Below are 12,380 nucleotides of genomic sequence, written 5' to 3' on the forward strand. Positions count from 1 at the left end.
TTAACCCTAACATCTTCTGCATAATTTATAGAATTGCGGAGTAATAAACTATTTTCTTTGAATAGATATCGTGTTAAAGATTTATCAGCTTTGCAAAACCTACAAAAGTAATTTGCTGAAAATGACTTACTAAATTCACAAATACTATTTAATCCCAAGTTGTCACCAAGAAATAATCCCAGTATAAAATATACGTTTTTGGACCACGTGGAGTGTCAATAACAATACCATTTACTTCTAAATCATTTATTTGGTATATTAACTTATTCAAACACAAATCATTGCCAAAATCTTTAATGTCTACAGCTTTTATTAAAGCTGCCAAATATATATTTACAAGTTTTGATTGATCAGTCAGAGGAAAACTATAAAAATTGCTGAAATCGAATGAACCGAAGCATGGGAACCCAATGGATTGTTAATCTCAAAATCATCTATATACATAAAGTAGGGGATAACAATTTTATTTTGATAAGGCAAAATTTTTTTTTCCATAACTCTCCTTGAACAAAATGTTTTATTTGTGTTTGGTCACTAGAGTTGTTTATCAATTGTTCATAAAGTGATAAACTATTAGCTAAATTCTCATTTTGTTCAAAAGTTTTTTTGAATTGGAAATGTAACGGTAATAATATACCTTTAGAAGTTTTGTCACCATAAGTTATTTCACCAGAATCAGATACTAAGTTGATTTCTTCATTTATAGTAAATTCTTGAACATTTTGAAATAAATTGTTTCTAATCAACCAATTATTTAAAGAAAACTCAGAATTGCAAAAATTAAATGTATTAGTAAATGCTGTTTTAATTGTTTGAAAAGATGATAGTAAAATTGGTTCTTTTACCGCCTTCTGAGTGAAACTAGTAATTCAATTTTCAACGGGTTCAATTATATATTTTTCAATTTTTCTTTGGATTTCAAAAACATCTTTTCTACTAAAGTTGTTGTTATCAATCAATGACAAGGTAAATTTAACTGCAGATGTATGATATGAGTTATTTAAATCATCTAAATTAAGAATATCATCATTTTCAAAAGTTACTGGACAACTGTTGTCGGAAACGATGGATATAGTATCATTGATTTCTATTGAATCATTTGAGTTGTATAAATACATTCATTTTCAGCATTATTATTACTTAAATTGTTTATTACTGGTATTGGAGTTGGTGAATTAATAGGTTTAGTTGTGTGTTTTCTAACAATGTGTCTTTTATAACTATTTAAATTAGAAAATGTTTGAGTACAATCATATTCACAACATTCATACGAATTGAAAGGTTTCAGTAAATAAATTATTTTATAATGAGCCAATAGTGCTGCAAAAGTAAAACCACTGTGTTTACAAACAAAACAAATCATTATTATGAGTAGGTAGGTACCTACCTCACCACCTAGTACTTGAATGTATAATAAAAAGATTTTAAATATAAGTAGGTTAGGGTATCTATCTAGGTTTTATTTTATTATTATTAGGTAGGTACCTATCAGCCTATTAATCATAATATGATAACTAAATATTATTCTCGCTATTATTTATTTGCCAAAACTAAGATTTTAATTAATACGAGTACCTACCTATGAATCTACAAAATATCTAATAGGTTTTAAAGTAATGTTTGTTGAACATAGTTTTGCTCTATTGAAGGTAAGTTGGAGCTAACCATTTTACATAAAATAACCGTCAGTAACTCAGAACAACAAAAACATATTTTTGATTTGCTAGTTAGAAAAACAAATGGCAAAAGTTTCTGAGCTATTCTAATAGAACAGATTAAGAATCCTTACTAGCAAACACAAGGGCACCAGAATAATGAATAATATGTTACAGTAGGTATACAAATATTTCACTTATCTTATTAGATTGAATTCAATCGAATAGCTTTAGCACTGGGGGAAGCTCTTCGTTTAATCCCGTGCTTCGACAGCACAGTACCAACGGATATTTTCCCTTTTGTTGGCGCATGCGAAATCGCCCTGACAAGTGTCTCCGACGGATGCAGACCGATCTTGTTAAAAGCCATAAAAACCAAATTACGCGGGAACGCATATGCAATCACGCAGTACCGGGACGTTGAGCAATGGGAATCGCTTAAAACCTTACTAGAGGAAGAATTCTGTGTTCAACTAGAATTAAATGCGACGCGGCAGCGGGAAGGAGATACGGTCAGCAGTTACTCAACCCGTATACAAACATTGTTCCACGAACTCTGCAACGCAAGTGTAGCCGGGAAAATGGTTGCCGAAGCCATAATTATCCGAGAGCACATTAAGGGACAAACGTTAGCCATATTCATCGAAGGACTAAGACAACCCATGAAAACAATAATCAAAGCGGGTAAACTAGCATCATTGGAATTGGCGATAAAAGAGAGTTTGGAAGAAGAACGAGTTTATAAATCCAACAAGGAGTCCCAACGTTTTTTCAACAACCCCAAACCAGGAGGGAAGACCCGATACTGTAGCCGATGTAAAACCAACACGCATCAAACAGAAAATTGTCGTTTTATTAAAGGCACTCAGACGGGAAAATACCACCACTCAACCAATACACAAATGAAGGCCGAAAAGGCATCACCCTTGGGAAAGGGAGAAAGAAAAAAAATTCTATTACAACTTCTGCAGGATTCCGGGTCATGACATAATAGAATGTCGCAAAAAGAAAAGGCAAGAGGGACAAAGTACATCGACGGGCACGTCGGGAAACGATGGGCGCTCGACTGTGAAGGGTGAACAGATGGTGCGCAACCTCAAGCTCACGGCAGTGGCAAAGGAGTCTACGTCATATCAATCGGACTTGTAGACAACCACGTCAAAATAAATATTCCCCAATGCCACCAAGGGTCAGCAAACTTACTATTAGACACGGGGGCTGACCTAAACCTAATAAAACTGGACACTTTGTCTGACAATGTAAAGGTAAATACTGACCTGACCTATAGCCTGCAAGGTATTCATAAAACACCGGTCACCACGATGGGATCCGTCCTGCTGGACATCCACATTGGAAACTCCACACAGCCTACCGAATTCCAAGTAATACCAATGGGTTTCCCGATACCGCAGGACGGGATTATGGGACGACCACTTCTGGAACAACTAAAGGCAGTAATTGACTGCAATCAGGGAACATTGACGTGGGGGAATCCCACCAACGAGATAACTGTACCACCGCGCAGCCAGGTAGTAATACCATTCTGTACCACGAACGCCGTCGGAGACAACCGAGACGTTCTGATTCATTCCCAACAGCTCGCAGAGGACTTATTTTGTGGTAATGTGTTGAACACCGTACAAAACGGACAGGTGCTGATATGCATAGCTAACTCAAGGGAGGTGCCGATACAAATGGAACCACCTCACTTAAACGAGCTATCACACCAGCTGATCAATGAGGCACCAGCTAAAACTATATTTAGCATACGAAGAGCCGATAACTGACAAAACAGAATTGATCTGTTACAAAAAACACTACGATTAGACCACACCAATAAGGAAAAAAGGAAGTCTGTAGAAAACATCTGTAACGAGTATGCGGACATTCTTCATCATGAAGGTAACATCATCTCGTGCACGGAACACATGAGATCAAAATACCACAGGGCGCACAGCCGATTCACCAAAGACCTTATCGTCTTCCCTACTCACAGCAGTCAGAGATAAATAAGCAAGTAAATGAACTCCTACAAGGCGGAGTAATCACCACGAGTGACAGTCCTTGGAACGCACCTCTCTTGATCGTGCCAAAAAAGGTCAACGCTTTGAGAGAGCAAAAGTACCGGTTGGTCGTGGACTATAGAAAGCTCAACAGCATCACCATCGGCGACGCGTTCCCAATGCCCAACATCAATGAAATATTGGATCAACTAGGCAGAGCTAAGTATTTCAGCTGCCTAGACATGGCTAGCGGCTACCACCAGGTACCCCTACACCCTAAGGATCAAGAGAAGACTGCCTTTAGTACCAACCAAGGACATTTTCAGTTTCAAAGAATGTCTTTTGGAATAAAAGGAGCACCTTCAACGTTTCAATGTCTGGACAACAGAGTACCAATGAGTATATATGGTGTCCGCGCCTTCGTATATCTGGATGACGTGATAGTGATAGCTTCATCGATCCAAGAACACGAAGAGCGGCTCAGGGAGAAATTTGACCGCCTGAGGCAATATAATCTCAAGTTGCAGCCGAGCAAATGCGAATTTATGCGACGGGAAGTAAATTACCTAGGTCACATTATATCTGAAGAGGGCTTAAAACCAGATCCCAACAAAACATCGTGTTTGACTAACTTTAGTCAGGAGTTTAGGAGGTTAAATCCTTCCTCGGACTAGCAGGTTACTATCGAAAGTTTTTCAAAGATTTCAGCCAAATATCCAAACCACTCACCTTGCTTCTCAAGAAAGAAGCGAGGTTCGAGTGGACGGACATGTGCCAACACTCCTTCGAGACGCTTAAGGGGGTCCTTACTACCGAACCACTACTACAACACCCGGATTTCTCTCAACCATTTCTGATTACAACAGATGCGTCAAATTCGGCGATTGGGGCCGTGTTATCGCAAGGACGAGTGGTATCGGATTTACCAATATCCTATATATCAAGAACACTCAACAAAGCGGAGGCAAATTATAATACGACAGAATAGGTATTGTTGGCCATTGTGTGGGCTGTAAAATAATTCAGACATTACGTATTTGGGCACAAGTTCTATATTGTCACTGATCACCGACCATTAACTTGGTTATTTTCAGTGGCCGATCCGGGCGCGAGACTCATCCGCTGGAGGCTCAGGCTAGAGGAACATGACTACGAAATAATTTATAAACCGGGAGTTCTCAATACCAACGCAGAAGCTTTGAGTAGGATACCGCACATACAATATTTCAATTATCGGGAAAATACTTACGAAAACTTTGTACGCAACGATTCTCCGGTAGTTAACCACCGAGTTATCGAGCTGGAAGGAGACCTATTCGAAGCGACGCAAGACTATGCACTAGCCCATTGTGTATCCAAAGATTTAGACATGTCCCGTGGATTAGCCCTGGAGTTCGATCGCCGTTTCGGACATACCGACGTTCTCAAGGGACAACAAAAAAGAGTAACAGAAATAGCACAATTGGAACACGAAGGCCAAAAATTGTTATATCTGATAACAAAGGAGAAACATTTCCAAAAGCCGACGTATGAAAATCTATACAAAACTCTCCAAACCCTGAGAAGCAAGGCAGAACAAGAACTGATCTCACACATCGCGATGCCACGTGTTGGATGTGGGCTGGACCAACTCAATTGGGACAAAGTCAAGGCCATGATAAAATACGTATTTAAAGGGTCACGAATAAAAATAGTAATTTACAGTCACCAGAGATATAGTCCCGAAGTCCCGAAGTCAACAAAGCCAGTAATCACACAGTGAAACAACCTATGGTCATCACAACTACAGCCAGAGTTCCATTTGAGAAAATATTCATGGACATAGTTGGACCAATTACCACGTCCTATAAGAACAACTCTTACATCCTCACAATACAAGACGACCTCACCAAATATTCACTTGCTTTACCGATACCTAGACACGACGCAAATACAATAGCTAAAGAGTTTGTCGAAAAATTCGTATGTTTCCACGGAGCGCCAAAATCCATCGTAAGCGACGAAGGCTCCGACTTTCTTAGCAAAGTGTTTACGTCATGTTGTAAACTATTAAAGATAGAAAAGTTTCACACCTCAGCATATCAACCACAAGCAGATGGGGCGCTGAAACGCAGTCATAGGACGCTTGCGGAATACCTACGTCACTATGTGGACAAGAACCTTCAGGATTGGGACGAGTACATTCCTTTCGCGATGTTTGTTTATAACACTACACCACATTCGACAACGGAAAGACAACCATATGAACTTCTTTACAGCAAGCCAGCCGAAATGCCGAATTCTCTTTCACGCACAGAAGAAGTACGGCACAACTACGACGATTACTGTTACGAACTGAAACAACGCCTGCAACGAGCACACGACACCGCACGTGACACTATCATGAAGAAGAAGGAGAAATCCAAGGCACTACACGACCGGAATGCAAAACCAATTACAGTGCATGTTGGGGACAAGGTGTTAACAAAATGGCATGCGAAGAAGGGCAAACTCAGCGCCAACTGGCAAGGCCCATTCGAGGTAATCGGACGTATTAATACCGAAAACATAATAATAAAGAAGGGCCGTCGGGAAGTGAAGACGCAAATCAATGACGTCAAACTCTTCAACGAATAATAAACAAAAAAATTCTCCTTTCCAAACCAACAGTCTGGCACAGACTAGCTGGTGAGAATACATGGCTGTTCGTAGTCCAAAACGAAACCATTACAATACCATGTGAAAATGAAATACAGCCTATAAGGTAACGCTAAACAACATTGGGAAAATAAGTATCAACCCCAAATGTAAAATATACACAAAAATACCATACTGATTCTCACGCGAAAATTCAAATCAAAAGTCTTCATTGACTTTTTTCCTAATATTCCTCCAAATGTAATTTCAATTAATTTTAATAATACCGGATCCCCGTTGGTAGACGACGTATCTCACATAATAAGGACATTCAGTATAATTTTAAGAATTTAGCTAGAGACGCGGAAGATTTGAAATCCTTACAGGAACAGATAAATGCCGAGCTAATTAGTAATAATAATCAACAAAGACACACTTACACCACGACATCGGTGACTATAATTGTAATAATAATAACTCTAATTATATTAGTTATAATATATTTATTGTATAGAAAATTAAGTACCTATCTTAAAAAATAAATGGAAACCCGGGGGCACCGAAAGTCCTAATGTATTATCTTCAACAGTGAGCACCATACAGAGGCAAACCCTATACCTTGCACAACGACAGGCGCAAGGGCGAAAACCCTATTGCCCGAAATAATTTAAGAAAAAATAAGAAGCACATAGGACAATAGGGCTTTCGTTTAGCCCCGGGGGTGTTGTGAACCCCTGCACGCGCCGCACGGTTATGCTCACTCAGCATAGTATATGTGAGCGGACGTGCGAGTTGTTCACACGATCGTCAGTCTGTAATATTTAGAGCTACGAGTGTGTCATTATTCCGATTTTAATATTATAATGTGTTCAATAAAAAACCAGTAGTTATATACCAAGAGTTGAGTATAATTTATTTAAGGTAAACCTAACCGATTGTGTACTAACGCCTCAGTTCGGAATTACTAGTTGGCTAAACCTCGACAAACGGCAAACCACGAACTTTGTAAGCACAGGTTCAACTGAGCTTACAACAGAGGTATTCAATTTCCTGTAATCCTTTTTGTTGATGGGCACACAAGTCATTTAACATATCATTTAAGTAAATTATGTTTGTAATTAAACATAATTTTAATTGCTTTATATCATAATTTGCGGCCAGCAGATGTTGCAGCATTCAGATCAATTAAAGCTGGCTGGAAAAAAGGTGTTTTTGATTGGCGCGATGAACATCCAGGTAGTGCAGTAACTAAGAATGATTTTTCTCCAATTTTGGATAAAGTTTTGAAAAATACAGTAAGAGCTGAAGTTTTAATAAATGGTTTTAGAGCTTGAGGACTTTTCCCTTGGAACGTAAACAATATTGACTTTAAAAAGTGTTTGGGAAAAAATCCAAATACTGAAATAACTGCAGTAGTTAATAATGAAACTGATACTGGTATGCTAGATTACAAGCAATTTTCAGATATTGTTGGCACTGAAACAATTGACAATAATAACAAATGAGAATTTACCTGAAGAGTTTTTTGTTTTGTATCGATTACATGAAAAGTTAAAAAATAATGAGGGCACTATACATCAAGTTAGTAATGATGCTGAGCAATTATTTTCTGATAATAGCATGCTACCATCTAATGAAATCATTAGCACTACTTCCGACCAGATTCAACCACAAGAAAAATCTAAGAATGACCCTACGCCAATCAATAATTTATAACTTAGAAAAATTACAGAAAATCTAGTTGAATTAAAAAAGTTAAGTATATCACCGATTGAATCTGTTCTTGTATGGCCACTAACACCAGAGCGTAAGGGCACAAGAATTACTGAAAGAGTGCCTTTTGTGATATTATCTCAAAAATGGCAAGCATTATATTATGAAGAAAAAGATAAAAAAAAGAACAGCCGAAGAGGAGAAGAACGATAGAAAAAAGAAGATCCTTAAAAAGTCAAATATTGTGAGAGATATTTTCAAAGCCTCTACAGCTGATGATAGATCTAATTTGGATAAAAATGTAAATAGAATTAAAAAAGCATAAAATCTAATTTAGATGAAAATTGTAAATAGGATAAAATATAAAAATTTTAATAAAATAGGTACTCGACATTTGTTAAGTGTTAAGACTACCAAAAATTCAAAGTCCTTTGATTCAGTAAATGGAAAGTTTTTATTCGTCATTTTAAATGCATGTATTTTATTCAGCGGTACATGTATGGGTTAAAACTTTTAAAAGTTTATTAGATACAACTTTTTTAAACATTATCAAATTAATATATTATAGGACATAGGTACCTAACAATAAAAAGTATTTTAAATGTTTATGTTGTTTGCCTTTGTCATATAGCATTATAGTAGAGATTATATTATTACCTATGTTAAATATTTTTTAGTAGTTATGCATAACTATTGTTATATGAATACAGAACAGGTATAAATAAATAAAACTTATCATGTTTATAACTATTACAAATAATTATAAGTAAGTTGAATACTTACTGTCCATATTTATTATCTTTAGGTAACTCATAAGTCATAAGGCAATTTTATTGTTATTAATTAACACTGATTGTATTTTATATTCGAATGGAATGTTGTTTGGGTAATAATAAACATGAGCTTTAAATTATAACATTTTTTTATGGTTATACAATATAAAATAACAATGTTAAGTATAATGATTAAAATAATACTTGATGTTGTATGGGCCATAGAACCTTACAATTAGCCGATAGAGCATAATTTTTTATAATAAATATTAAAATTTTACATGGAAAATTATTATTATTACCTAGAAGGAAAATATCAAAGTACCTTGGCATGCTTTTCTAATTTTCATTTAAAAAAATTGATTTGCTGTTTTGTGAGTCAATTTTAGAAACATCTTCTACATAAAAATGTACGAACGATAGGAACTTATGTGTTCATTGAATTCATCTATTGAGGGATCTGAGTTAACCTTTTGGCAGGCGCGCTACTGTGTATTACATGAGCAGGCGCGTGTCGTACTTTATACGACAGAATGCTTTTCATATATATTTAATTAAAATGAAGGATAAATAAATAATTTTTAATAGAAATATTTTTTTGTAACATTTTATTCTTATTTATATAATATTTTATGAATTTATACATATTTTTTTTATAATTTTTTATGATAATTTCAATATAATTGTTAATAAAACACAATTTTTTTTCTATTTCTTACTAAATAAAAGTAACACAGTATAACATAATACATTATAAAATAAATAAATAATCTAATTCTAGTCTGATAAACTTTCGTCATTACATGTCTGACAAATTATTTCATGTCTGCTAGAATGCTTCTTACATGTGTACAACTTGCATTTATAGCATATCATTGTAGCAGATGATCTCTTTTTTTCGATCGTACATAAACGACAAACTCCGCGCTTCTTAGGAGGCTCCTGTACATCTTCGACAACGTTTTCCATTTGATATTTTTTTTTAAAAACTGATACATCCATTGGTAATGTTTTAATTTTCGATCTTGAAATAAGGTGTTCTTTCATTAGACTCATAGACAAATTTTTTAGAAAAATTCTACACAGATTCGGTGCATCATTGGGCTTTGAAAATGCATATAAAACTTGTGCGTTTATTCCGGCAATGTTCATTAGACTATAAAAAAATCACACAAGGCCAACGTTTCGTAATTCTAGACACAGTATAAGTAGCACATATTTTATCGACAGTATCTACACCACCTTTTGTACTATTATAATCCATGATTATTTCTGGCTTTTTAGTAAAATTATCAAGGCTTCCCTTATCATGCATCGTAGAAAGTAATATAACAGTTTTATTTTTACAAGGAACGTAAGAAGTGAGCATTTTATCTTTTTGGAAACCAAATATACTGGAGGAAACAGCTTTGTTCTTATGGGGAAAAAACTCAGGAGGAATCTCTCTCTTGTTTTTTTTCAGTGTACCAACAAGAGTTATTTGTTTTTGCATCAAATACTCGGCTAAAGGCATGAACTAAGATATACAGGACTGGACACAGAGCCTTATCAGCCGGTCAGACAATGTTACGCATTACTCCTTTAAGTGGAACTTACGCTATCTGGTGACGAATTGGTTTATTAATGTTATTACTTAGTAATACTAAGTAACGAGTAACGACGAACATCATTAACATCTAGTGCATTGTATAAAGAATAATATTATTCCTTAATTTACCATGAATACTATGATCTAGTGTTATAGATGTTTCAACTTTTAAATTTTAACCATTTGTTAGTTGGTTATAAAATATATAAACTCCAAATAAAAAAAGGTGCGAAAATTATTTAAAATATTTATCATTCTGTATTTATATATTATACATTTAAACTAAAAATATAGTAATAAAATTACAATTAAGTGTTGACTAGTTTTGACAATTTTTTTTTTTTTGAACTTAATTTGTTTTGCTCTCTATTTTGAAATACTGAATACTGCCGCATGCGCATTGTAATGTAATATGTTATTGTATCAGACATAACATCGGTTTTATGCAGGGAGCATGGAAACAAAAACTGTTTATTATTTTCAGTTATGTGGTTGACAGTTAATTCAAAAACATCAACATATTTACAGTACTGGGTAAATAAATCTTCTATATATCTAATAAATTCAAATAAATTATGGTTAGGATGTAATAACCAGCCTTTGGTTTACCAGAAATTAACATAGGACATTGAACATGACGCCAAACATTAGTTATATCCAAATTTGTATGATTCACAATAACTCCTAAATGTGATGAAAAACTTGAAAATATATCCTCATTGAAAATGTAGTTCATTTCTTAGTACCTTTAAAATTAACTGGACTAGGACCACCTTTACATGTTTGAATTTCATTTAAACAACACAAAGTTTCTTCAATTAATTGTGAAGAAAAGGGAAAATAAATTTTTGTCATTTCAAAATCATCCAACTGTACAGGGATATTTAATACATAGCACTCAACATTTTCATCTTTAGTAAATACTAATTGTTTTTCAACAACAGCCATTTTATTGTAACCATTTGTACGCACAAAATAAAACACAATTGTATCATCTTCACATACACTATTCCAACCAATAGGTAAAACTATATGTTTGTAATTTTTCACAAAATCATTATAGGAATTAACCATGTCAGATATTGGAGACTAATAAAAAAAGTAAAAACAGATAATTAAATTTTATTTAGTATTTTTGGGTTCTTTTTTTTAGGGGAGGGGAACTATTTTATTTATATTTAATATTACTTCATCATTTTGTGGATATGTTAACAGTTCTGGCAAAATTTCATTTATTGGAGACCACTTTAGTTGTTTTCTACAAGATGGTTGAAGTGGTAAAGACTAAAAAAAAATCTTAGATTAGAAATACTTAATACATTATCATACCTTAGTTTAGGTTTGTAAGGTTAAATAGTTAAATATTTTAATTATTATTTAATTTACCTCATACATAGAAGATTGTAGCATATCAGAACAATAATAGTTACTATTTGATGTTGAAGGTTTGTTATAAACTTCAACGTCTTCAACACTTAGAGAATTACTAGTAACAATAACATGTTGATCTAAAAATAAGATGAATTGAATAGATTTTTTTTATATAACATACATGATATTACATATATCCATATAATTAAATCATTACACTTACCATTGATTTCAAAAATTGAAGGAATAGCATTTTCTTTTAGCCTAGGTTTAGTAGCAGACAGTGGAATCACTATATCAGATGAAGAAAATGAAACATTATTATCTGTAGAACTTGAACTAAAAGAAAAAAAATGTATTTAATATTATTTAATTACCAAACAAATTAGAATAAACAATGGTTGGGATTAATAATTATTATAATTATTCAAATAATATAATACCAGACAGTAACACGGTACAGTTACTTCTGTTTAATACTGGCATACCTATTATAACTACCAAAATAATTCCTTATAATATTGTCATTAGTAAAGTGGAGTTCACACAAATATTTCACAGTAGTTTATGTTTGTGGTTTACTTTTGATACAATTTTGGACCATATTTCAGAAGTATCTTTATTTTTCGGAGCTTGAAATATCGAGTACTTTTTAATGTGC

The 12,380-nt window shown here is 34.1% G+C and overlaps 1 protein-coding gene across 1 annotated transcript; it reads right to left on the reverse strand.

The window, feature by feature from the left end:
- Window positions 1–10,996: 10,996 nt before the first annotated feature.
- Window positions 10,997–12,180, reverse strand: LOC149061917 (uncharacterized). The gene is made up of 4 exons (XM_089217556.1): window positions 11,943–12,180; window positions 11,735–11,856; window positions 11,537–11,632; window positions 10,997–11,437 (listed from the first exon to the last, which is right to left on the reverse strand). Exons 2-4 carry the CDS (start codon window positions 11,756–11,758, stop codon window positions 11,081–11,083), a joined length of 477 nt encoding a protein of 158 aa, XP_089073682.1. The 5' UTR covers window positions 11,759–11,856; window positions 11,943–12,180; the 3' UTR covers window positions 10,997–11,080.
- Window positions 12,181–12,380: the final 200 nt, after the last annotated feature.

Source organism: Diuraphis noxia, unplaced genomic scaffold (genome assembly GCF_037042655.1).
Source record: "Diuraphis noxia isolate RWA-SAM2 unplaced genomic scaffold, SU_Dnox_SAM2 contig0001, whole genome shotgun sequence".
Lineage (NCBI taxonomy): Eukaryota > Metazoa > Arthropoda > Insecta > Hemiptera > Aphididae > Diuraphis > Diuraphis noxia.